This window comes from Trachypithecus francoisi, unplaced genomic scaffold, assembly GCF_009764315.1.
Source record: "Trachypithecus francoisi isolate TF-2019V2 unplaced genomic scaffold, Tfra_2.0 Lachesis_group15, whole genome shotgun sequence".
Taxonomy (NCBI): Eukaryota; Metazoa; Chordata; class Mammalia; order Primates; family Cercopithecidae; genus Trachypithecus; species Trachypithecus francoisi.
The window spans coordinates 9145090-9171504 of NW_022681460.1; the positions used below are offsets into that span (position 1 = coordinate 9145090).

At 44.1% G+C, this 26415-nt stretch overlaps 1 protein-coding gene across 2 annotated transcripts in view; it reads left to right on the forward strand.

Annotated features, from left to right (window-relative positions):
• Positions 1–15698, forward strand: part of PRKN (parkin RBR E3 ubiquitin protein ligase) — a 1404897-nt gene extending 1389199 nt beyond the window's left edge. For both annotated transcript variants that reach the window (XM_033234273.1, XM_033234272.1), the window contains exons 11-12: positions 3886–4003; positions 12946–15698. In XM_033234273.1, coding sequence (XP_033090164.1) covers positions 3886–4003; positions 12946–13058 — 231 coding nt within the window. In that variant the 3' untranslated portion in view covers positions 13059–15698. The remainder of the gene's footprint in view (positions 1–3885; positions 4004–12945) is intronic.
• The last annotated feature ends 10717 nt before the right edge of the window (positions 15699–26415 follow it).

Genomic DNA, 26415 nt, shown 5'->3' on the forward strand with positions numbered 1-26415 from the left:
CAGTTTCTTCTTGCAGCTCCTGGCTCCTTCTGGACTTTTCCTAATTTCATGGTTTGTTGTTGTTGTTGTTGTTGTTGTTTTGTTTTGTTTTTGACACAGAGTTTCGTTCTGTCACCTAGGCTGAAGTGCAGTAGCACGATCTTGGCTCACTGCAACCTCCGCCTCCTGGGTTCAAGCAATTCTCCTGCCTCAGCCTCCTGAGTAGCTTGGACTACAGGTGCCCACCACCACGCCCAGCTGATTTTTGTATTTTTAGTAGAGATGGCGTTTCACCATGTTGGTCAGGATGGCCTCAAACTCCTGACCTTGTGATCTGCCTGCCTCGGCCTCCCAAATCCATGTTTCTTTAGTGAACTTCTGTTGATGGGAAATGCTGTTTTTTATGACTGTGTTTTTATTTATGCTCATTCTTCAAAATTAATTTTGATTGGATAGAATTCTAAGTGGGCTGGTATTTTCTGTCAGTGCTTTGAAGATACCATCACTGTCTGCCAGCACCCATGCATTAAGGAATTAGCTGGGGGAATAATTGTAACTTCTTTGTAGATAATTTTTTTTTTTTTTTTTTGCCATTCTCTCCAAACACTGTTTCTCTCTCATGCTCTTTGTTATTTCCTTCTAGAACTCTAATTAGAAAAACACTGGACCTTCTCACCTTATCCCCCCATCTTTTAATCTCCTTTTCATATTTTTTACTTCTTGGCATTTTATGTAATTTCTTCAGCTCCATCTTTCAGTTCACAAATTCTCTCTTCATTTGTATCTAATTTGCTATGTAACTCATCAACTGAGTTTCTAATTTTAATTATTAGTATTTCCTGTCCAGAAAAATGGACAAAACAGAGAAGTTTGTTTCTTTTTCACATCTCCCTAGTTAATTGTGACAGTCTCTTATTCCATTATCATGACCTTTATTTATTTAAACATAACACACATATTTAGTTTATACTCAGTTGGGTTTTTTTGAGACAAAGTCCCACTCCATCACGGGGCTGGAATGCAATGACAAAATCTCGGCTCACTGCAACCTCTGCCTCCCAGGTTCTTCTCCGGCCTCAGCCTCCCAAGTAGCTGGGACTACAGGTGCACACCACCACGCTTGGCTAATTGTTGTGTTTTTAGCACATACAAGATTTCACCATGTTGGCCAGGCTGGTCTCAAACCCCCGGCCTCAAGTGATCCATCTGTCTCAGCCTCCAAAAGTGCTGGGATTACAGGTGTGAGCCACTACACCTGGCCAGTACTCTGTCTCTGACCATTCCAATATCTACAACCTTTGCTGGTTAGATTCTTCAGTTTCTGTCATTCTGTGACTTTCACTCCTGTAGCTAGTTTTCTCCTGTATTAGGTGACTTTTTAATTGTGATCCGAGATTTCTTAGAATTTTATTTGTGTAATTTCTTTGAGGTTTGGCTTTTTTACATGCTGTGCTCCACAAAAGATATTTTTGCTTCCATTTGGCTCCAGGGTATACTGCCAATCTGGTAATATTTCAAATTAATTTTTGGCTTGAGGTTTTTTAAAGCTAATCAGATAGGATAAATTCTTTTCACCAACCCTCGTGTCCAAGGCCTAATGATTAGGAATGTTCAGAAAAATGTTTTCCAAACCTGCTGCATCACAGAACCCAGCCTGAGTGGTCTCAGCATGTATCTATCAATTCTCTCTTCTGGGCAGGCTTTCGCCCTGGCTTCCTCCACTAAGAACGTCACCCTCAGGAGTCCAGGTCCTCTGTGTATAGTAAAACTGGATTCTACCTCCTACCCTGCTCCAGCCGGAGGGTTTGTCTCCTGCCTGTGCCCTTAGGGCCTGGGAAGACCCGGATGATGGGCACCCGGGACTAAGAAGATAGCCCCACAGCAAATGCCAGGCTCCTTCCTCCCAAACCAGGAGGATTTGCTGTCTTTAAGGATTTCCTTTACCTTCCCACCTATCAGCCACATGTTCAAAAAAGATTTTTTTCCATATTTGATCCAGCATTTTTAGGTGTGTGGACCTGGGAGAAATTGCACTTCACATGCAGAATGCCATGTTTTGCTAAAAAAATGGCATTTTGAAATTATTTTCTAATAAGTAAAATTGTATTTTTCTCCAATTTGTATGACTTGCCAACTTGCCACCAGCAAGCAATTGTAAACCACTGCTACAGAGCTACAGACTCCTAGACCTGAAAAAGAACAGTGTGGAACATGAGGCAGGGATGGCACTGGGGTGCACGTCGGTGGGGGGGATGGGTGTTTGCTACGTGTCACTGACGGTTAGGACCACACGTGACTCTGGTGACTGGAAGATGCGTCGTGAAGACACATACCTAGTTACCAAGTTGTGAAATGGCCTTCACTAACCACCGCGCCCTCGCTGGGCCTCTGCCATGAGTGGATCTTAGCAAAGGAAGCACTCATTGACCTACCGTTGCCTTCTAGCAGCTGAGTCCGTGTTATTCTAACAAAGTATTCACAAATCACGTGACACCCTGGCAGTTATCAAAGGATATTTCCTTTGCGCCCATGATGGCTCATTAACAGAAATGAAATTGGCTTCACCCAGTGACCAGCCCTAGGCAAAGCTTGTCTGTGGTGCCCCCTCCACCGTCAGGGATGCACCCATGTGCCCTTCCCACTTCACAGGGTCCTATTCTGGATGACTGAAAGTTTAGTGCCTTTCTGGGCTGTGTCATTCATTCACTCACTTGGCTAAAATGTACTAAGCACCTGCTGTGTACCAGATGCTATGCCAGAAATGAGATGTGAGGATGTCTGAAGTGTGAGCTTGGCCCTGGAAGAATTCACTTTCCACGGAAATAACAGAAACATGAGCACTAATTCCTAAAGAAACTATTCAATGCAGCACAGTTATTCTCATCATGATACTTCATCCACAGATTCAAAAACTTTAACATTTCAAAAAGGTTTGGAATTCGAAAGTGAAATGACAAACTTTGGATTCATGTTTTTGGTGATGCTTCATCTTCTCTGGGGATAATCAGCAAAGGACTAGTCCTTAAGGTCACAGATGCCAAGCACAGCCAGCCCAGGACCTCTTGCTTCCACTCCCACCAGAAAACCTCCTTATACGTGATGGTGCAGGCACCACCCAGCTCTCGGTGACATGAATAAGGTCAGCGAACATATTTAAAAGCTTGCCACACTGGAGTCCTCCATACCCCCAATGCACAAGGCATTTCATCTAGGAGATGAGGACTGTCAGAGAGCTTAGGGAATGTTTCCAGAGTCGCCTCTCTGGGTGGAGCTGGGATTTGAACAGACAGCTGGCTCCAGAGCCACAATCTTCACTCACAGCTCCTACTGCCCTCTCTGGCACATTGACTTCATTTCCTGTTCTTGCTCCTGTCCCTTCTGTGACAACATTTGGAGTTCCCTATTTGGCAGGTGCAAGGAAGGATAATAAGATGTAGAGCAAAGTTTAAAAGCAAAGAATCCGGAGTCACACTGATGCTCCCATTTACTAGCTTTGGGCCATGTTTTCACCCATCTAATCCTCGATGTGAAATAAAAACTAGACACTCACTTCACATCTGACGAAGTGTCTAATGAGAAGTGTATTTGAGCATTGATCACCTTGCCTGCATATTAAGCACCTGATAGTTGTTATTTATTACAGTTATGCAAAACAACAGAATAGAGGAGCTCACACTACAAAACCGAACAATCTCCTCCCTGTCCAACGCATACGCCACATGCCAGGGACGGCGTCGCCATCTGCCCAGTAGCTGTCTAGCGTTTGTCAAGTGCATTGATGTTAGGCTTCTTGCCTGAAGGCACTCCTGTCTTCAAGAATTTCCTGTACCAGCACACAGGGAACCTAAACCCCGATCCCAGTAATAGAAAGCTGAGATTAAATGCCTTTCCTCTTTGCTTACCCAGGCCTACAGAGTTGATGAAAGAGCCGCAGAGCAGGCTCGTTGGGAAGAAGCCTCCAAAGAAACCATCAAGAAAACCACCAAGCCCTGTCCCCGCTGCCATGTACCAGTGGAAAAAAATGGTGAGTCTGCTGAGCAGAGAATGAGGATGTCGTGGGCTCTGTGGGGAGAATCATGCCAGTCAGGGATCCCAGGATTAAATGAGATGCTGTCTGAAGGTGCCTGGTGTGTTGAGTCACCTCTTGATAAATGTTACCCATTATCATTATTATTATTGTTTTTGCTACACAGAAATATTTAATGAGTGAGTAGTTCCATGGCTATGTGAGGCACACAGTTAGCATTTATGTGGTTGGAAAGGGAATAAATATAGAAACTAGAACCAAGATATGGAAGGTGGTTGAGGATAAGTGGCAGTCAGGAGGCAGCTGTGGTTTCTCTATCCTCCCTGGTGACCTTCCCCAGCAGTGAGGCTGCACCATATGACCCTGTTGTCTGCCAGCCATCAGTCTGTAGCCTTCCCCAGCTTTGCAACATTATTCAAAATTAAACTCTCATCTATATTTAAAGATCCCTGTGGCCCGCCCCTGATGACTCACAGTAGCAATGGGGGACTTCCTGCTGTCTATCCTGGACATGCCACTCAGGGCAAAGCCATCACAACCAGTGGTCAGAGAGCCCATTCTTAATGCGATGCACTTGTGCATGTGCAAAAGGCAGAAGTCAGCAGCACCATCACAGATGAGCAATGACACGAAGCCAGCTGCAGCCTCTCCCAGCTTCTCCTAAATGAGCATCAGCGATGCCCTGGCTGGCAGGTTGCCCAGAGCTGACTTGCGGGAGGGAAGCCTGGCCATCCTAGGATGGGCACTCAAGCCTCTCTCTTTTCAGTTGTGCCCTTCGGGAAGTCTTCATTAATGCAAACAAGAGTGTGCTTGAACACATCCCAGAGCCGCAGGTGCTGGCTTAGCTCAGTCCAAATCCTTAGTGCTGGATCAGTGGCTTCCTGCAGAGAAAATAAAGAATTTACTCAGCATGTCCTTATTATTCCGTTGCATGCAGCAATGCTCCTAGAAAATGCAGAGATTGGCATGCACCTATAAAGAGCAGAAGGCATCGATGGGATAGAAGGAAAGAGCTTCTCTAGTCTCCACCACCACTCACTGGTTAGCAGGTTGCACTGGGAAATGGGAGGGAAAGAACACGGAAGGGCCCTTCCCAGGAGAAGATGTATAATGGTTTGGGATAAACAGGCCTGGTATTTCACTGACAAGGGTGTAAAGCACAGAGATTAGATAGTCTTGATCTGTCGCCCAGGCTGGGGTGCAATGGCACAATCTCAGCTCATTGCAACCTCCACCTCCCGAGTTCAAGAGATTCTCCTGCCTCAGCTTCCCAAGTAGCTGGGACTACAGGTATACGCCAACACGCCCAGCTAATTTTTGGATTTTTTAGTAGAGATGGGGTTTCACTGTATGTCGGCCAGGTTGGTCCTGAACTCCTGATCTCAGGTGATCTACCTGCCGTGGCCTCCCAAAGTGTGAGCCGTGCCCGGCCTTAATTTTTTGTTTGTTTTGTTTTTTAATAATAATTCTCAAGGTTGGTGAGGACATCATAAGTTAGTGTAACTTTTCCGGAAACCACTTTGGCAATACATATATAAAGACTTTATATTATTTAACCCAATAATTCTACCTCTGAAAATCTATCCTGAAGAAATAACCTGAAATATATAATATACAAACACCCCCCCCCACCCCTACACACATTTTAGGAAAAAAGGTACCAACTGCAGCATTATTTATAGTACAGTAAACTCAAAATCATCTAAGTGTCTAATGGCCTCAGTATGAGAAAGATTGGTTTATTTTGTGATAAATCCATGGTAAAGCATCACACAGCCCCACATTGCAGTGTTGCAGGAGTTAGGACTCTGCCATGGACTGTGGCTGTGTGAGCACCAGTTTCCTCACTCATAAGATGGATTTCAATGGGACTTCCTCACAGGATGGGCAGGAGGAGTAACGGAGACAGTGTATCAAATGCACTGCATGAGACGTGTGCTGGTTCGTGTGGATGAAGAAGTTATGAAGGCGTGGTGGAAAGGTTTACATCCATCCTAAGTGAGAAATCAGAATTTCAAAGCAAGTAGTACATGATGTCAGTTTTGAAATAAGTGTATGTATAGGAAGAAATAGAATCAGAAGAAAAAGACTGGAAACAAGACGTTACCATGTCATAGTGAGTAGCTCTAGGCATGACAGGGTCAAAGAGGACTTTATTTCTTTGTGTGCTTTTCTGTAATAAACATGTGTGTTGTATAACCTTAGAGAAATAATTAGTAAAAATCAGCCAGGTCTCTGTCTTCAGTGGGGCTCCTTAAACACCCACCCATGCTCCCTCTTCTGGCAGGTGTCACAGGCACGGCAGGTGGAGAATTTACCCAGCGGGTCTGGGGTCCATGGCTTAGTGGCCTCCTCGTTAGCCCAGGCTCTGGTGGTGGCAGTTTGCAAGATAAGATGTGGTCAGTGAGGCTGGGTGTGGTGGCTCACACCGGTAATCCCAGCACTTTGGGAGGCCAAGTTGGGTGGATCACCTGAGGTCAGGAGTTCGAGACCAACCTGGCCAACATGGGGAAACCTTGTCTCCACTAAAAATAGAGAAGTTAGCTGGGCATGGTGGTGCATGCCTGTAGTCCCAACTACTTGAGAACCTGAGACACGAGAATTACTTGAACCTGGGAGGCAGAATGTGCTGTGAGCTGAGATCACGCCATTGACACGCCAGCCTGAGCGACAGAGCGAGACTCTGTCTCAAAAAAAGGAAGTGGTCAGCGAGCCTGGGCCTGTTGCTTTCTGTTTCTGTCCTCCGTGGTTGTTTGGTTCAGCACTTACTATCAGCTTGTGGGGACACCTGAGACACTTCGCCTTTGTGACACATAACACACAGCCCAGTCTTGTGGCCTTAAATACTATCCCTGTACTGATGGCTCCCAAATCTACACCCCACCCTCATCTCATCCCCGGGTCTGACTCAAATAGCCAGCTGCTTCCTTAGTGTCTCACTGACTGTTCAATGGACAGCTCAAATTTTACAAAGCAGAGCTCTAGCTGCTCCTAGAAAACCTTTTCCTCTAGCGCGCACCCCACCTCCATCAACAGCACCGCCCAGTTCCTCAAGGATAAGCTACAGCTCATCCTTCATTCTACCCATTTCCTTACGCCCCGGTCACCACGGCCTTCCCCATGCTCTGATCCAGCATCTGCCCAGCTCTGACCCCACATCCCCAGCCAGTGCCCTGCTTGCCCACCTCCTCTTCCAAGTACAGCCTCCCAAAGGGGCTCTCGCCTCCACTCTCGCATATTTACGATCCATCCTCTACATAGACGTGTAGACTTCTCAAAGGCCAGGTGAGTCCTGCCGTTCTCCCCGGGGGTCCCTGCTGACATTGCAACCACACAAGTCCCACTCCCACTCCCTCAGTCCCCCCCAGGACGCTTCTGTGTCGTCATTGCCCATGGCTGGCTCCTTCCTGTCTTTCAGATCTCAGCCCAGCTGACCTCTTCTCAGTGAGACCGCCCTTTACCACCCTGCCAAAGACCCCTGCCCTCCTGTGGGGGGCGCTGTCAGCACCATACGACCTCTGGAGGGGGCAGCACTGCCGTTTCCTCTGCGGGGGGCCTGCCTGCGGATGGCCTTGAGCTCTCTGGGCAATCACCTCTGCCAAGAGAATTAGTTCTGGCTCCCTTCCCTTCCCCAGAGAGCTCGTGTCCCATGACTGCTGCTTGGAGGTGGTCATAATACCCAACCCAGTAACCGAATTCAGGACCACCCTGAGAGCTGCCGCAGCCCCAGAGCTCCTGGGCATCAGCTCAGGCCTCTCAGGCTGTGCCTGAGCTGGGCTTCTCCTCTGCCCAGCCTGCCTTCCTCCCTTTCCATCTCAGCGTCTGCTTCCTCCTTTACCCAACGAGTCCCACCCACCAGTTTAATAATAATTTCATAGCACCATCTCCTTCCCAGATCATTGCTTACTTTGTTCATTTACACGTTTGCTGTCTGTCGCCGTTTAGAACATAAGCCGGTGAGATCAGGGACCTTGACTGTCTAGGCTGCAATCCCAGAAGAGTGCCCGGACAATAAATATTTACCGAATTAAAACTTAGCTTGTAAGCCGGGTGCAGTGACTCACGCCTGTAATCCCAACACTTTGGGAGGCCAAGGCTGGCAGATCACTTGAGTTCAAGAGTTCAAGACCAGCCTGGCTAACACTGTGAAACCCTGTCTCTAGTAAAAATACAAAAAAAAAAAAAAAATAGCTGGGTGTGGTGGCAGGCACCTGTAATCCCAGCTACTTGGGAAGCTGAGACACAAGAATCAATTGAACCCAGGAGGTGGAGGTTGCAGTGAGCCAAGTTGCACCATTGCACTTCAGCCTGGGTGACACAGTGAGACTCCGTCTCAAAAAAATAAATAAAACACAAACAAACAAACAAAAACTTAGCTTGTAAACAGTTTAGAGAAAGACACATAAACAGATCTTTTTAATAAAATAATATAGGGAAGAAAGCTATCAGGGCACACAGACCCGGAGGAGGAGGCTTCCTGGAAGAGATGATACCAGTCAAGAATTGAAGAATGGGCAGATATGAGCGAGACAAGGAGGAGCAAGAGGAGGCATCCTAGGCCCCAGGACTGCATGAGCAAAGGCACTGGTGTGCACGACCCAGTGTGTGGAGGCAGCCCCTGCTGCTGGTGTTCCAGGCACCACACACAGGAGCCTCAGCTGAAGCAGTAGGTAGGATGCAGAATGTAGGTCCCCGAACCGCAGGTTTGGGGCTCGGACTTGATCCTGTGAGGCAGGGAGATATTCTGTGGTGAGAAGCAGGAAAATTATTCATCAGATCTGCCCTGGACTCAGAACATGCCGGCGCCTCCAAAGATGGAGTTTCAGGAGTCATATGGTTCGTGACTGTAAGAAAGTTTCTCCCCGTCGGGCTATTTCTTGGAAATATTGTGATGTACTATAAATGAAAACACTTAATTTTTTACCTCCAAATTTTTAACTTACAAATAGAAAAGCTGAGACTTGAAGCTTATTAGCGATGGCCTAAACTGTTTAAAAGTGCATCACTATAACTGAAACAAGACATAGCCTCTATGACCAAGGATGTTACCTAGTTCTCACCAAGGTTCATGGCCTGTTACATACTCAGTTGTGTTTCAAGAATGCCCTTCTTCCCTCAGAGAAGCTGAATGATAATGCGAGGAATTTCCATTTTAAGCACAGGCTAAACCCTGGTACTTTCTCCTATAATCCCCTCCAGTCTCCAGAAATTTCTTCACTTCCATCTCAAGCAGATGAGATCCTGGCTCCATTCCCTGACTGAGTGTGTGGTGCTCCTTAAATTTACCTTCAGGTTGTTCAGGGACTTCCAGGCTCTCATTAAATCTAATGGAAGAATTGCTGGCCGGAGCCACGATGTTGAGTGCCTGGCATAGGCTGAGATTTTCATGGTTTGAGTGTCCATCTGCAGACAGAACTCACTACAAAGGAAGCCACATTCCCTTCATGTCTATATCCACAAATCTGCATGAAGTTTCAGTGGCTTCCTGTATGCATTTACTTTTAAGCTGGCAAAGCTTTTAGAATTGTGGTCCTCCATGCTCCTCCATGGCCTGGGGTCTAGCTATATGGCCTTGTGTATATTAAGCACTAGGGAGGAAAGAAAGTTAATCATGTGAATATCCTATCTTCCCATTTCCATTCTTACTGTACCAGGCCATTGTAATTCTAGCTTCTGTAACAAGATATTATTTACAATGCTAGTATCCCAGATGCATTAAATGCTTGGTATTCATTTTTGGCATTCCGTCTCAGTGTAGAACAAACAACATGCTTCTTCTATTCTCTCATTCAATAACAACAGTCAGCACAGAAGACTTCTGTGACGGAATGTGCGGGGGTTTTTCCCCACGCACCAAGCAAGCAATCGGTTCTGCAGTGGACCCCGCCTGAGTGTCCTGCTCTTCAACCCTGGCGCTGTCTACCAGGAAATAGTGTCTGATCCCTCAGGCTGGGGGCTCAGTCCCACAGGACTGCCAGACACCGGTCGCAAGTCTGGGCTCCCGGAACTTCTGATCGACCGACTTCAAATTGGGATTCCCATGACTCCTTCTTTGGGTTCTGTTATTTGCTACAGTGGCTCACAGAACCCAGGGAAACACATTTACCAGTTTATTATAAAGGACATTACAAAAGATACAGATAAAGAGATGCAGAGGGCGAGGTATGGGGAAAGGGTCGCAGAGCTTCCAAGCCTTCCCTGGGTGCCCCACCCACCAGAAACCTCCATGTGTTCAGCAGCCTCCATGTGTTCAACAAACCCTGTCGTCTGGGGCCCTCTGTGGAGACTTCCTGGGATAGGCATGATGGAAGCATGGACGGACGTGTTGAAATGCGATGGGACAGAAAGGCTTTGATCTCAGGCTAATAGATGGAGTGGGGAAACCCTGCAAGGCCTGCTGGTCTAGATTCTTCTTGGCCTCTCTGTGCAGCATTCCTTCCTCCAGGGGATGGACAGGACTCTTTCTGAAATCTGGGTCTTATAACCCACAGTCAGAACAGCAGCAGAAGGTTCCAGTCCTGCCCTGGGCTGGTAAAAGGAAGTCAAGGAAAGGTCAGAGGGAAAGATTCTCTTTCCTGGGGCCTGTTCTGAGGCCTGAATTGCCCCAACGTTATAACAAAAGACCGTAACAAGAGCTATGGGAGTTATGAGTTAAGGCCTGTGTATGAAAAACACATCTATCAGCCGGGCGTGGTGGCTCATGCCTGTAATCCCAGCACTTTGGGAGGCCAAGGTGGGCAGATCACGACGTCAGGAGTTTGAGACCAGCCTGGTCAACATGGTGAAACCCCGTCTCTACTAAAAATATAAAAAGTAGCCAGGCGTGGTGGCAGGTGCCTGTAATTCCAAGTACTCAGGAGGCTGAGGAAGGAGAATCGCTTGAACCCGGGAGGCGGAGGTGGCAGTGAGCCCAGATTGTGTCCCGTACTCCAGCCTGGGCAACAGAGCGAGGCTCCGTCTCAAAATAAATAAATAAATAAATAAATACACACACACACACACACACACACACACACCATATATATTTATGTTTATATATGCTTATATACATTAAATATCACAATAGGAAACTTTCTTACCCTTTCATTTAGAATTGCTTTAACAGTTCATTAAGTTTTAATGCATTGCTCAATAATTTTGATTGAATATATTTTACGATACATGATATAATAATGATATATTTATGATATGATAAAATATTATATTTTAGAGAAATTTAAGTGGTTTTATAATGTCACATGGTGTATAACATATTATTTACATCATAAATATACAGCCATTCAATATGTGCTGAAAATGGCACAAACCTAAGTGGAAAGTATGAAGGTAAAAGTGTTGTAAGTTTTCTCCTTTATTTTCCACACATCTGTAATTTATGATCTTTAAAGCAAGCCAGAAAGAATTAGGAAAACAGGGGATTTTACATGTAGGCAAGTTATCTTAAAATAAATGCCTATTCTTATATATTCATAAATATGTTAAATGAGTGTAAGTTCTCACGCCAGGTTTCTGATAATAAAAGTGAGATAGCACCAAAGCAATTACTTGGAAAATTTGGCAGGAAAAATCAATTAACAAGATAATTGGTAAGAGTGAGTAATGGAGCACTTTCAACACTAGGGAGGATTCAAGTCAAGAAACTGCATTTGCTGGGGTTATCCAGGAAATTCCGACAGAAGCAGTTCTCTGTACATCCTCATACAATCACTTCCTCCTCCCTTCAGTTCCCCGACGGCGACTGAAGCCGGGGTGTCTGCGCTCCAGAAATTCATGGAGTCTATGTTTAATAACTGAGGGAGGTGAATAATTCCAAAATAAGTCCCAAGATAAGGGACTTTTCCTCTCATGCTGAAAAGAACCCGTTCTGTAAAAGAAGGGACATTGGACTCACACAGTCTTTGGTGAAATCATTGTGTTCACCATTTAAAAGCGCTTCACCTTGGGAAAATTCTATAGCAGAGTGATGCTCTTATCTCACAGTGCTTTGGTAAGCGAATGAGATAATATACATAGAATACCTAGCATTGCTGGTAACTTCCTTGCTATCCCTCTCATCTTAATTAACATTTTGGATAGCATTAAGGAACATATTCCCTATTAAAAATAATATGCTGGCTGGGTGAGGTGGCTCACGCCTGTAATCCCAGCACTTTGGGAGGCTGAGGTGGGAGGATCACCTGAGGTCAGGAGTTCGAGACCAGCCTGGCCAACATGGTAAAACCCTGTCTCTACTAAAAATACAAAAATTAGCTGGGTGTGGTGGTGGGCACCTGTCATCCCAGCTACTCGGGAGGCTGAGGCCAGAGAATCACTTGAACCTGGGAGGTGGAGGTTGCAGTGAGCCGAGATCATGCCACTGCACTCCAGCCTGGAGGACAAGAGCAAAACTCTGTCTCAAAAATAATAATAATAATAATAGAAATAATAATAATTGTAATATGCTATCCCAGTTCCTGTTTTATGAATTTGGCCAAGCCAAGTAAGTAGCACTATAGAAAGGGCAAAAATAAATCAAAATATATTTAAATTATTATACATTATACTGTTATATCAAATGTTATTAATTAATATATTTAAATATAAATATATTAATATTTTAAATATATTTAAATGAGGAATTGACCCCTATCTGTGAAACATGAAGCGTTTGTCTCTAAATCCCCTTTCAGGAGAATAAAGTCAGATTTACAAATAAAATGTGTTACCGACAAAAGTGACATACTTCAATTGCATTCGTTTCTTAATGAATATCATCACTTTAGAGCTGCCCTGTTGTGCTTTCTGATTTTTTTCCCTCAGTTCAGTTTCTCTCTGCCCTTGTATTGCTTGTTATTAATCACTTAGAAAGTGATGTCTAGGCTAGCATGTTGGCTTGGGAATGCGTGTTTTCCAGGTACTTGCTGCGAACCCACCACACCTTTGTTTTCTCCCCACAACAGGAGGCTGCATGCACATGAAGTGTCCGCAGCCCCAGTGCAGGCTCGAGTGGTGCTGGAACTGTGGCTGCGAGTGGAACCGCGTCTGCATGGGGGACCACTGGTTCGACGTGTAGCCAGGGCAGCCAGGCACCCCATCGCCCCATCCTGGGGGAGCATACACAGTGTCCTACCTTCATTTGCTAATTCTCTTTTCAAACACACACACACACTCTTCAAGTTTTTTTCAAAGTCCAACTACAGCCAAATTACAGAAGAACCTCCTGGATCCCTTTCACTATGTCCATGAAAAACAGCAGAGCAAAATTATGGAAGAAGCTCCTGAATCCCTTTCGGTTTGTCCACACAAAACAGCAGAGCCGTCTGTGACACCAGCAAGAGGTGCTCTCGGCCTCTGGATGACACAAATCCCGGAGCACAGATTCAAGTGCAATCCAGGTATCTCGTATGGGTCGTTCTCACCTGAATTCAAGTCAGGCAGGATGAGTAGCTGGAGAGAGAGTTCTCGCGTTTAATATCCTGCATTTTACCTTCAGTAAATACCGTGAAGATGGCATCGACAAGGTGTTTCTCTGTAAAATGAACTGCAGTGGGTTCTCAAAACTAGATTCATGGCTTTCACAGTAATGTTCTTATTTAAATTTTCAGAAAGCATCTATTCCCGAAGAACCACAGGCAATAGTCAAAAAAATGTGTTTATCCTTAAGAATTCCATCTCTATAAATTGCGTTAATGAAATGCCAACTATGCATAAATCAACTTGTCAACTAAGTGAGAAATTATGAAAGTTAATTTGAATGTTGAATGTTTGAATTACAGGGAAGAAATCAAGTTAATGTACTTTTCTTCCATTTCATGATTTGCAACTTTAGAAAGAAATTGTTTTTCTGAAGGTATTACCAAAACATCTATAGTTTGATTTTGAGTATTCATTTTGCAGCTTGGAGATTTTGCTAACACATTTAACTCCACTGTAAATTTAATGGATAATGTGCCTATAAAGGAGACATGTTTAGAAATGATTTCAAAATGATATTCAATCTTAACAAAAGTGAACATTATTAAACCAGAATCTTTAAAGACGAGCCTTTCCAGAACTACTGAAATGAAGGCGTGCCTGACTGTCTCCATCAGAATAGTTTATGCCTCTTTGGCACACCCTCTCCATCCAATCTGCAAGTCCCGGGGAGCTCTGCACACCCAGGGGTTCCCCAGGAGAGACCTTCTCTTAGGACAGTAACTCACTAGAATATTCCTTATGTTGACATGGATTGGATTTCAGTTCAATCAAACTTTCAGCTTTTTTTTCAGCCATTCACAGCACAATCAAAAGATTAACCACACGACATGCGGCAAACCTCATGTTCTTACGCACACTACGCAGAAGAGAAAGCACAACCACTATCTTTTGTTCTACTTGTATTGTCTGACTTCTCAGGAAGATCGTGGACATAACTGAGGGCATGAGTATCACTAGCACATGGAGGCCCTCTTGGATTTAGAGACTCTGTAAATTATGAAATCGGCAACAGGGCCTCTCTTTTTAGATGTAGCACCTGAAATCCTTGCTGGAGGAAAGAGAGGGGATGAACTCAAATTTTCCACATCCCGGGACACCTGTCCCTCTTTTCCTAACTGCCTGAGATAATCCATTTCTTCCAGCCACCTGGGACAGTCCTGTCCTCTCAGAGGCCCTGCACTGAGGACAGACTGGGCTCTGCAACAGCCACATCAGCATCCACAGCTTCATGTGGCTTCACTGTCTGAAGATCTGCCGACACCAGCATGGCCCCACGGTGACAACAGACCTGCGACAGGAAGCCCAAAGCTCACGTCGAAATGGTAGAGAGATCAAAGTCTCTATAGTAAGGGAAAAAAAGAGAGGTCGCAGGCATGAGCCCTGGCAGCCAGTGGCTTGTGTCCACACGGAGTCCAGACCCTGATCAGGGCCTGACTTAGTGTCGCTGGCAATCCCACTAAATTGCAGTTCCTTACGCTGGCCCAATGCGACAAATCAGGTGGCTCCCTTCTGTCACAGGAACCACACAGTGTTTCCCATCATCCATAGCTTTCTTCCTGATGATGTTTGCATGATTGCACCTTCCCAGCCTGCATGCTGCGTTGGGCTTGCGGTGCCTGAACAAGCTTTGCTCCCACGAGCTCAGGCACCCTAGGAACCCCTGTTAAACCATTAGACTGTCCAGCTTGGTCTCCTTTCCTTTCTTGGTGGTGGTCTTTTCCCTTTCCAGAATAGAACAGTGATTCTTAAAATAAGTTAGAGCAGACTGGGTGCAGTGGCTCATGCCTGTAATCCCAGCACTTTGGGAGGCTGAGGTGGATCACGAGGTCAGGAGTTCAAGACCAGGCTGGCCAAGACGACGAAACCCCATCTCTACTAAAAATACAAAGTTAGCTGGGCGTGGTGGCAGGCGCCTGTAATCCCAGCTTCTCGGGAGGCTGAGGCAGGAGAATCACTTGAACCCAGGGAGCAGAGTTTGCAGTGAGCCAAGATGGTGCCACTCTGTTACCTGAGCAACAGAGTGAAACTCTGTCTCAAATAAAAAAGCAAAATCATCCACTACACATGAACATGAATCACAGTATTATTTGCACAGGAAGGATGTAACAAAATATGAATGTATCAAAAAATAGAAATAAAGTCTTTGCAGAAAAAATCTGTTTTCTGTGACATGTGTTGAGATTATCTGACAACTCTAAGATTGTACTTAAATTGTCAATAAAAGCATCAAGAGAGCTTCTGAGTCCTGTCTTTGAAGATACATTTTCAATCGATGTGAAGGGTGAGGGAGGGAATCACAGGCTGTGTTACTCCATGGGCCTCACTTGTGGCCTGGAGGAATTGCCTGGTGATGAAATGGCCATTCTCATATCAACTCCAAGCTCCAGATTAACCCTGGCTGTTTCTCTTTGTTAAATAAGAGCAGTTTTTTAAGGCTATCAGAATTTGAAAGGGTTCCAAAAAGCAAACCCTCATTCAAAAAAAATCTAAAAGTTACTTTCTTGCCTTACTAGTAAACTTTTCTAATAAGTGTTTAAAAGAGAAGTTTGCATTGGAAAAGACTGTGTGAAAGGCTTTTTTTCTCTCATGTCATTCTAGAAAATTTCAGTGACTTTGCATTGCTGTCAGTGTGAGTGTGTTGACGCTGCATTTTCAAAGAACTGCTTTAGTGGTCACGCATTGTTTATTTCACAATGAGCCCATGGTGGAGGGATCTGGAATGGAACATTCCGAGATAGGGCCTGTACATACATTAGGCAAAGAGGCACACACGGAGGTCCCCTGGGTGCCAGTAGCCACAGGAAACACTCCGAGGAAGTGCAAAGGTCATGGGAATGGTGGCCCAGGTGATGATAGAGCAAGAGGCAGCCGAGAAAGTGGGTGAGCTCCGGGCGCCAGGGTGGGAACCCCACCTCCAAAACTCACCTGTGTAAGAACTTTGGGGACAAGAATAGCATGCACCACATTAGGTTGTTGTGACGATTAATTAATTTACCTAAAGCACTTAGAACAGTGCATAGGATAAAGGAAGCACTGGGTAATTGTTCGCTATTATTAAAAAATGAACCAGTCATTGGAAACTACAGAATAAAATAACAGAAAACACAAAACTAATGCAAAGTGATGACAAGTGCCAGGAATATCTATTTGAGTACACAGTTGTAGATTTAGGGATTCATGCTGGAGGCGGGTGACTCATGTTGCATATACATGTATTGCATTATCTTCTAGACAGTCCCAGAAGTGTTCCTATAAAGGTAAGTTGTTGTGCTAGCACCAATTTCCATAAGAGGCTGGCCACAGTGGCTCATACCTGTAATCCCAGCACTTTGGGAGGCCAAGGCAGGCGCATCGCCTGAGGTCAGGAGATTGAGACCAGCCTGACCAACATGGTGAAACCCCACCTCTACTAAGAATTCAAAAATTAACCAGGTGTGGTGGTGCCCACCTGTAACCTCAGCTACTCTGGAGGCTGAGGCAGGTGGGAGAATCGCTTGAACCCTGGAGATGGAGGTTGCAGTGAGCCGAGATCATGCCACTGCACTCCAGCCTGGGCAACAAAGTGAGACTCTGTCTCAACAACAACAACAACAAAATTCCATTACAAAGATAAGTCTAGCACAGACTGGAAACCATTGCTTTCAGATCAGTGTAATCTTATGTCAGAGTCCCTGAGATACCTGGTCAAGGGGATCTGCCTTGGAGCTCCTCCCCCAGCTCTCCGGTGCCTCAGGTCCTCTCAACTGAAAGCTAGATATTCCTGAAAACTCCCACTGCATGTGCAGAATGAAACTCTAGTGTGTTTCTGTGTGTAGTTTGTTTCATCCACAATTCTTGGATTTTTATTTTTTTTATTTTTATTTTTTTTGAGACGGAGTCTGGCTGTGTCGCCCAGGCTGGAGTGCAGTGGCGCGATCTAGGCTCACTGCAAGCTCCGCCTCCCGGGTTCCGGCCATTCTCCCGCCTTAGCCTCCGAGTAGCTGGGACTACAGGCGCCCGCCACCTCGCCCGGCTAATTTTTTGTATTTTTAGTAGAGATGGGGTTTCACCGTGTTAGCCAAGATGGTCTCGATCTCCTGACCTCTTGATCCTCCCGCCTCGGCCTCCCAAAGTGCTGGGATTACAGGCTTGAGCCACCGCGCCCGGCCAATTCTTGGATTTTTAATTTCAAACTCAAAGAGTATCTTTTTTGAGAGATGCTGTTTAGCATCAAATCACCACTCAGTATTTCTCCCTGTAAGGTTTTCTTGATATTTTTTTTTGTTTGTTTTTTGTTTTTTTGAGATGGAGTCTTTGTCACCCAGGCTGGAGCACAGTGGCGCGATCTCCGCTTCCTGCAACCTCCACCTCCTGGGTTCAAGCGATTCTCCTGTCTTAGCCTCCCAAGTAGCTGGGACTACAGGCATGCACCACCACGCCCAGCTAATTTTTGTATTTTTAGTAGAGATGGAGTTTCACAATGTTGGCCAAGATGGTCTCGATTTCTTGACCTCGTGATCCACCCGCCTCAGCCTCCCAAAGTGCTAGGATTACAAGCGTGAGCCACCACACCCAGCCTATATTTTTTTCATTACAAAATTATTATTACATGGTTACGTGTCCATTACAGAAAGTAAAAAAGGCAAAAAAGAAAACAAAAACTACCATCTAGAAACAATTTTGCATCTTATTTCCACTTAAAAATATATGATGAGCATCTTTCCATGTCAATAGATTTCTAAAGTGACATTTTTTTCAGGAATTCATTATGATCTACTGTATGCTAATTAATTTAATAAATGTTTCTTTTACATTTCCATATGTAATTTAAAAGTCCAGGCCATGCACAGTGGCTCACACCTATAATCTCAACACTTGAAGAGGCTGAAGTGAGTGGATCACTTGAGATCAGGAGTTTGAGACCAGCCTGGGCAACATGGTAAAACCCCATCTTTACAAAAAAATACAAAAATTAGCTGGGCGTGGTGGTGGGTGCCTATAATCCCAGCTACTCGGGATGCTGAGGCAGGAGAATTGCTTGAACCCAGGAAGTGGAGGTTGCAGTGAGCCAAGATTGTCCAACTGGACTCCAGTCTGGGCAACAGAGCAAGACTCCGTTTCAAAAAAATAACAATAAAATAAAATCAGGATAGTTACAGGCAAAGGGGAGTGGGTTAGTCACCCTGCCTGTGAGTAGCAGGTCGCAAGAAGCAACATGCACTCACAGGCCCCCTCGTAGGCTCAGCACCCTTTGGCTCAGGCTGCTTACTTAACAAGCTCCTACTCATCTCTGAAATTTACCCCTATCCTCCCTCAAGCCAAACTAATTAAGAGGCTGACACTTCCCACACGGATGCCTCCCAAAGAAGCTTATCCCGCTAAAAACAGGATCAACTGAAGCCTATCAAGGCTTTATACTCCCAAGGGACTTGCCACGTGGTATTTGAGACTCTCTCAATTCTGAAACAGCTCTCTTTTAGCATCTGGCTTTATCTTCAGGACCATTTTTCACAAAGGCATTTAGATGTCATGATTTCACTGGAGTTCCGGGTAGCCACCACTGAGTCTCCATTTTCTCCAGCTGATTTTCCAGGTATGAGCTCCCCGTGGGTCTCTAGGCTTGGCATGCTCTTCCCACACATCAGTCGGCTTCCTCCCTTCCTGAAGGCCTATCAGGTCAACCCATCACATCCATAGTGCTCACCTGTATCTAGACATATTATACAGTTTACTTATGTATTAGGTTTTTGCTGGTCTCCCCAGCTAGAGTGCTAACTCCATGAGGGCAGTTCCTTGCTGTATTTGTTGATTTCACGGATGAGTAGAGGCCAATCATGAATAATCGTCAGTTAAGGGGTTCACTCCATCCCCCTTCATTGCCCACCCACCTTGGATCTGTGCAAAACAATTTGAAACTGTGGCATTGTAGAACCACACATGCCAAGTGCCACCAAAGAAACTATCAGTTAGAAAAACTGCCATCGTTCCTTTTAATTTGGGTGTAACTGAAAAGTCATTATCATTTGTTTTTCTTTTCTTGCCTTTCCTGCTTATTTATTGTTCTAGGTGAAGTTTTTTTAGTCACCAAGCTTTTTCGTTCATTTTATCTTGGTAGCCCAAACAATGTTAGTTAAAATGGGTCTCCTAGTTGGTTTAGCAAATACTAGCTACCTCTTCTCTGAAGAATGCGATGCAGCACCTCCCACCAGTTTTTTTTTGTTTTTTTTTTGTTGTTGTTGTTTTTTTTGTCTCTGAAAGTAGTTGACAACCCCTAGGGCAGCGTAATTTCAACAATAACAAAAACATAAATGCAAAAACACTTTTCAGTTTCGAGTGTTTGCAAGAACTCTAAGCACCAGGAATAAGGCACAAGATGGGAATCAGAGACCCCACGATAGAATTCAGAGACACACACAGTGATCACACCCTTGTAAGTAAGTAACTCTGAACATAGCGCATTTCTACGGTGGGTCACCAAACACCAAGAAGCAGTTGGAAGCATGCCTGGCAGTTGATAACTGGTAGTGGCCTATCAACAGCATCATTCAATCATGTCGGAGGACGCTGGCCTCCTCATTCAACCCCTTAGGAGAGTCATGATTGCTTATCAGGTTCATGTGAAAGAGTGAATGACAAGGTGACAGCAACAAGGTCCTATGGTTCCCAGTCGTGCTTCATAGGTACCGCAAAACTTTTATTTGAATTGGCTCACGCATGCGTGTTTATTCCTGTCCCTGATGGTGACTCTGATAGGGAAAAAAGTATTACAGAAATGGCAGTTGCAAAGTTGGCCGTGCCATGGTCATGCAAGGGAACCATGCTGGTCTGAAAATTCTTTAGTAATAACATTATGAAATCAGAGAATCCCAGAACTCAAGTGTGTTCATGAAGACTGGAAACCATAGTACATTCCAGGGGCCAGCAAATGCTCCTGTACAAACCGGAGAGTAGATAATTTAGGCTTTGCAGGCCATAAGTCTCTACTTACGTGATAAATGGATGTGACCAAAGAGTAAGAGAGGAATCTGGGATACATCTTAAGTTCTTCCTGGATGACTGTGGGCCTGGAGTCCTGTGAGCCAGGCTGCAGAGCACAGGAGCAGAGCCAGAGCCAAGTTTGCATGTGAGAATCGGGGATGGTGGGAAAAAGGTGGCTCTATTTGCACCTGCTGGAATCTGACAGTCTGTGAGACCTCCAATGGTCAGGTTCAGTAAACACTTGAATCTTAGAAGTCCTAGAAATACTTTTTATGTAGCTCTTTATGTTACCAATGAATCATTTTTAATAAATAGACTCTTCAAAATAATAATTTTAGATGATAGCTTAAAACTGTAAAGAAATGACTCAAGAGAATTTGTTATGTCAACCTACTTGTACAAGATTAGAAGTACATCTCTAATTGCTTATTTTAGAATAAATATTTTCCTTCCAAATTAATAATCTGATCAGAGGTGAACACATAATTTCAGTGATAAGAACAGAAGCCACGGCTAAAGGACAGATGGTAAACATGGATTCCCAGGGAATCAATCCAAAGAAATAAGTAACAGCAAACAAACCAACCCTGGAGAAATTATATTTACAATACATAGGGACAAAAAAAAATTAGGAGGCTGGGGAAGAGAGGTCGGAAGAGGCAGAAGAGTGCCTCTCACCCGGTTTTATAGAGCAGAGTTGATCCAGGTTGTCTACAATTTAAACCTGTGGCTAAAAGAATATAGTCTTGACCCCTTTGTGGTTATTGTAATGATGTAACATTAGAGGCAATTTTAGGGGACTAATCTAAAGAAATGCTTACACAATTTTAGCAGTCCAGTCCATTTCATTTATTTTTCTTCTAATTTCCTAAGAAACAAAATTATATACACACACACATATATATATATATATTCTTTTGAGACGAAGTCTCCCTCCCCCAGGCTGGAGTGCAATGGCGTGATCTCAGCTCGCTGCAGCCTCTGCCTCCCAGGTTCAAGTGATTCTCCTGCCTCAGCCTCCCAAATAGCTGGGATTACAGGCACCTGCCACCACACCCAGCTAATTTTTGTATTTTTGGTAGAGACAGGGTTTCACCATGTTGGCCTGGTCTCAAACTCCTGACTTCATGATCCACCCGCCTCTGCCTCCCAAAGTGCTGGGATTACAGGTGTGAGCCACTGCACCTGGCCAAAAAGTATTATTTAACATGAAAAAAAGAGCACATATAGTATGATCTCCTTTTTATAAAATAAAATCATTGTTTTTTGGGTTTCTAGCCACCATCCATCCTTCCATCTGTATGCTTGGCAAACATTGATGACTGGAATGATGCTCACTTAAGGTGATACTGGCTTTTTGGATGGTGGTGAAATTTGGGGTGCTTTTTCTTCCTTCTTTATGCTTTTCCATATCACTTGAATATTTTTATAACAAGGATGCATCATTTTCAAAGACAAAAATGAAAGTCATTACTTAGAGAAGGCCAATAGAAATCTATCGACCAGCCTCCTTTGTGAATATGTGGTAGGGAGTTTTTACTGGGGTTCATGTGGGAATATGGCTACACTACAGTCTCCACTTGCGTAGTCCTCAAAGGTAGAGAAGTTGACTCAAAGGTAGAGAAGTCCTCAAAGGTAGAGAAGTCCAGGGTGCCCCAGGTGTTCTGTTAGAGTTGAAGGTGCTTCTGTTGACTTAAATATCTTCCAATGGGTCTGAGTAGTGAGTGAACTGTCACCAGGCCCTCACACACCAGGTGGTGGCATGGGTGGTCACTGTGCAGATCCGATGGTGGACCTGAGGATATCTCAGGGCCTTTTTGATCAAACAATTCTAGAAAGACTCTCAGGCCACAAAACCTCTTCAACTGCTGAATTTCCTTTCCTATGCCTTGCTGTATCTCTATATTAATACTTGTTATTTGCACCTAATTTTGCTTGCACTATATGTGCATAAGCTACATTATTTGCAAATGGCCCAAAGAATTGAATCCCTACACATGTATGATAACTTACATGTGGACATTTTAAATGAAGAATGGTAAAACCTGTTTCAACAAAATGTATGAACCTTGAAAACATTCTGCAAAGAGAAAGAAGCCAGACACAAAGGAACACCTACTTAACGTATGATTCCATTTTATATGAATGGCACAGAATACACAGAAAGTAGATTCGTGGTTGCCTACAGCTGGGCAGAGGAGGGAATGGGAGTGACTGCCAATGGCCACAGGGTTTCCTTTAGGGGTGAGAGCAATCTGTGAATATATTAAAAACTATTGAGTTATACACTTCAATGGGTAAATTGTATATGTTGGATCCTATCTCAATTAAGCTGTCACCAAAAATGAATGAATGGAAGGTAGAGAAGTAAACAACAAATATGACCTTAATTTTCTTTTTTTTGGAGACAGGGTCTCACTCTGTTGCCCAGGCTGGAGTGCAGTGGCACAAAGTGGCACAATCACAGCTCACTACAGCCTTGACCTCCCAGACTCAAGCTATCCTCCAGCCTCCTAAGTAGCTGGGACTACAGGTGTGTGCCACCATGCTTGGCTAATTTTTTTTTTTTTTTTTTTTTTTTTTTTTTGTAGAGACAGGGTCTCACTTTGTTGCCCTGGCTGGTCTGGAACTCCTGGGCTCAGGTGATCCTCCTGCCTCAGCCTCCCAAAGTGTTGGATTTACAGGCATGAGACACCATGCTCAGGTAACCCTAATTTTGGGGGGTACTCGATGGTAGGAGAGATAAAAGGTGGTGGCGAGGTGTTTGTTTTAAGTCTGTAGCACATTTTTGACTACAGGGCAGTAGCCAGAAGTTGAAAGTACAGAGGAGCAACTAAATGCTCTAGAAGACATAGGATTGGCTCAAGGAGGACTAGCCTCAGGCAAGAAGAAAGCCAGTAGGACGCTCAAGTGCCCATTCTCTGCTCTGCTCACTATTGCCCCTGCCATGAAAACCAGTTGTTTTTTGAATGAAACCAATCCTGCTGCCCCAGCCAGAGCAGATGAGAGCAGAAACAGTGCCTGATGCCACAACTGCCCACCAGTGATGCTCCAGGTGGAGGGCCTCGCGCAGTGGCTCACACCTGTAATCCCAGCACTTTGAGAGGCTGAGACGGGCGATTCACGAGGTCAGGAGTTCAAGACCAACTAGACCAACATGGTGAAACCCCATCTCTACTAAAAATACAAAAATTAGCTGGGCATGGTGGCACACACCTGTAATCCCAGCTACTTAGGAGGCTAAGGCAGGAGAATCACTTCAACCTGGCAGGCGGAGGTTGCAGTGAGCCAAGATCCCACCACTGCACTCCAGCCTGGGCAACAGAGCAAGACTCCATCTCAGAAAACAAAACAAAGCAACAACAACAACAAAAAGTCGGGCATGGTGGCTCTCGCCTGTAATCCCAGCACTTTGGGAGGCCAAGGAGGGCGGATCACCTGAGTTGGGGAGCTCAAAACCAGCCTGACCAATATGGAGAAACCCCGTGTCTACTAAAAATACAAATTTAGCCAGGCATGGTGGTGCATGCCTGTAATCCCAGCTACTCGGGAGGCTGAGGCAGGAGAATCGCTTGAATCTGGGAGGTGGAGGTTGCAGTGAGCCGAGATTGCACCATTGCACTCCAGCCTGGGCAACAAGAGTGAAACTCCATCTCAAAGAAAAAAAAAAAAAACAGTTTAAAACATCTCACATCACAAAATAGAATTACAGGTCACTGTAAAATAAGACATTCATTAAGCCAAAGTAATAACGCAAAGATTTAAAAAAAAAAAAACCTTAATTTTTTGAGAGAGGAGACTTAATTTCCCAAACAGTAAGACTTAAAAAAGATAGCATGAGGCCAATTAATATGTATTTCAAAATTTTATAAACAAATTTATTAAATTTTAATTATCTTGACCATAAGATATAATTTCTATAAATTCGTTATAAACTTACAATGTTCTTGTTAAGGAGCGGGTGAACGCTCCTAGAAAACCTTGTCAATCTGCCACTGGGCCCAGAAGCTGGTCTTGCATCAGTGTGTCTCCAGTATTCATGGTTAATTTACAGAGAAACTGAACTAATTTTTTCTCTCAAAATGGGCACTTCCAATCTCACGTAGCCACCTCTTCCACAGCAATTCCTGGGCCTTGAGGAGTTGAATAGTTATAACTTCTGGCCTTGTGTCTTAGGAACATAGTTTATTATGATTGGCGTCTTCTACCGGGCCTGAAGATGAGGCTTTAACTGCTTTCACTGTTTATGATTTAGCAGGACTTGATGTCCTTTTTAGACCCAGGAGTCAAAGCCCTGTAACTTAATGGCACAAGGACTTTAAAAGCAAAAAACGGAAAGTTACATGGATGTAACAACCTTAAGTTTAAAAAAAACCTCAGTTTTTTTTTTCCTAAGCAAAATCAGAACTCAATAACAATGGCGTGGGAATTATTTCAATAAAACATAAAATTTGCCTGTTAGGCCAGTTACCAAAAGGCAAAGAGAAGACCTTCTACAGTGGGATTGCTGTTCCCTCTGGGGAATCCATTTAGGTAAACTGCAAGTCAAAACTAATGAAAAGAGTACTTCAATTAGACATAAGAAGAGTGTTTCCTGGGTAATAAGTGCAAATTTTCAGGTTCATAGTACAATTTAAAGCCAGAAGCACAGAATGTTATGTTGGAAGAAAACAATTCCTTTAGAACTTTAAGATAAAATATTTTTAGCATCAAGTTACAACAAATAGTTAGAACCCCAGGAAAAAAATTCCAGGAGGTGAAAATGAGTTGAAGGAGAGACTAATTATCTCAGGCCTTTTCAAAGGGGAGGGAAAACTGAAAACAGCAAAACACAATAAGAGTTGAACTTTGGGTTAAAAAAAAAAATGGAATCTCTTGTAATTTTATTAAGAGTCAATTAGTACATTTAAAAATGTCATTGTGGCCGGGCGCGGTGGCTCAAGCCTGTAATCCCAGCACTTTGGGAGGCCGAGACAGGCGGATCACGAGGTCAGGAGATCGAGACCATCCTGGCTAACACGGTGAAACCCCGTCTCTACTAAAAATACAAAAAACTAGCCGGGCGAGGTGGCGGGCGCCTGTGGTCCCAGCTACTCGGGAGGCTGAGGCAGGAGAATGGCGTAAACCCGGGAGGCGGAGCTTGCAGTGAGCTGAGATCCGGCCACTGCACTCCAGACCGGGCGACAGAGCAAGACTCCGTCTCAAAAAAAAAAAAAAAAAAAAAAAGTCATTGTTCTAACCAATTATTTAGTGTATAAGTATATTTTTATATCAAACCCAATCTCTAGAAAGACTATTATAATAATTTCCCTTTAATTATAGAAAACTGGATACAGTCATTTATACATCCTTAGACTTCCCGTTTTATTCTAGACATCCCTCTTTCTTAAATAACCAGTCACTTCCTGCCAGCAGAAAATAGTAGAAGGAAATAATAAAGAAAAAAGATAACAAAAAAGAAAAAAAAAGAAAATGAAATAGTCATTTCATTTTAGAACAAAATTTTGCCATACAAGATTTTTTTCTCACGCAAAATTATTTTCCTTTTAACCTTTCTTGCCAAAAAAAAGGTGGTTACTTTCACCTTGTTTCATAAATAACTTTTTCTTTTTTTCTTTCGAGAGCTCTGTTGCCTGGGCTGGAGTACAGTGGTGTGGTCTTGGTTCACTGCAACCTCTGCTTTCTAAGTTCAAGAGATTCCCCTCCCTCAGCCTCCCGAGTAGCTGGGATTACAGGCATGCCCCACCACACCTGGGTAAATTTTGAATTTTTAGTAGAGATGGGTTTTCACCATGTTGGCCAGGCTGGTCTTGAACTCCTGATCTCAAGTGATCAACCCACCTCAGCCTCCCGAAGTGCTGGGATTACAGGCGTGAGACACTGTGCTTGGCCATCATAAATAAATTTTAAATAATCTCTGAATTAGATAAAAATTATTTTCATTTAACAACACTTTTTTTTGAAAAATGTTTTCCTGTAATTTTTTAAAAATTGGA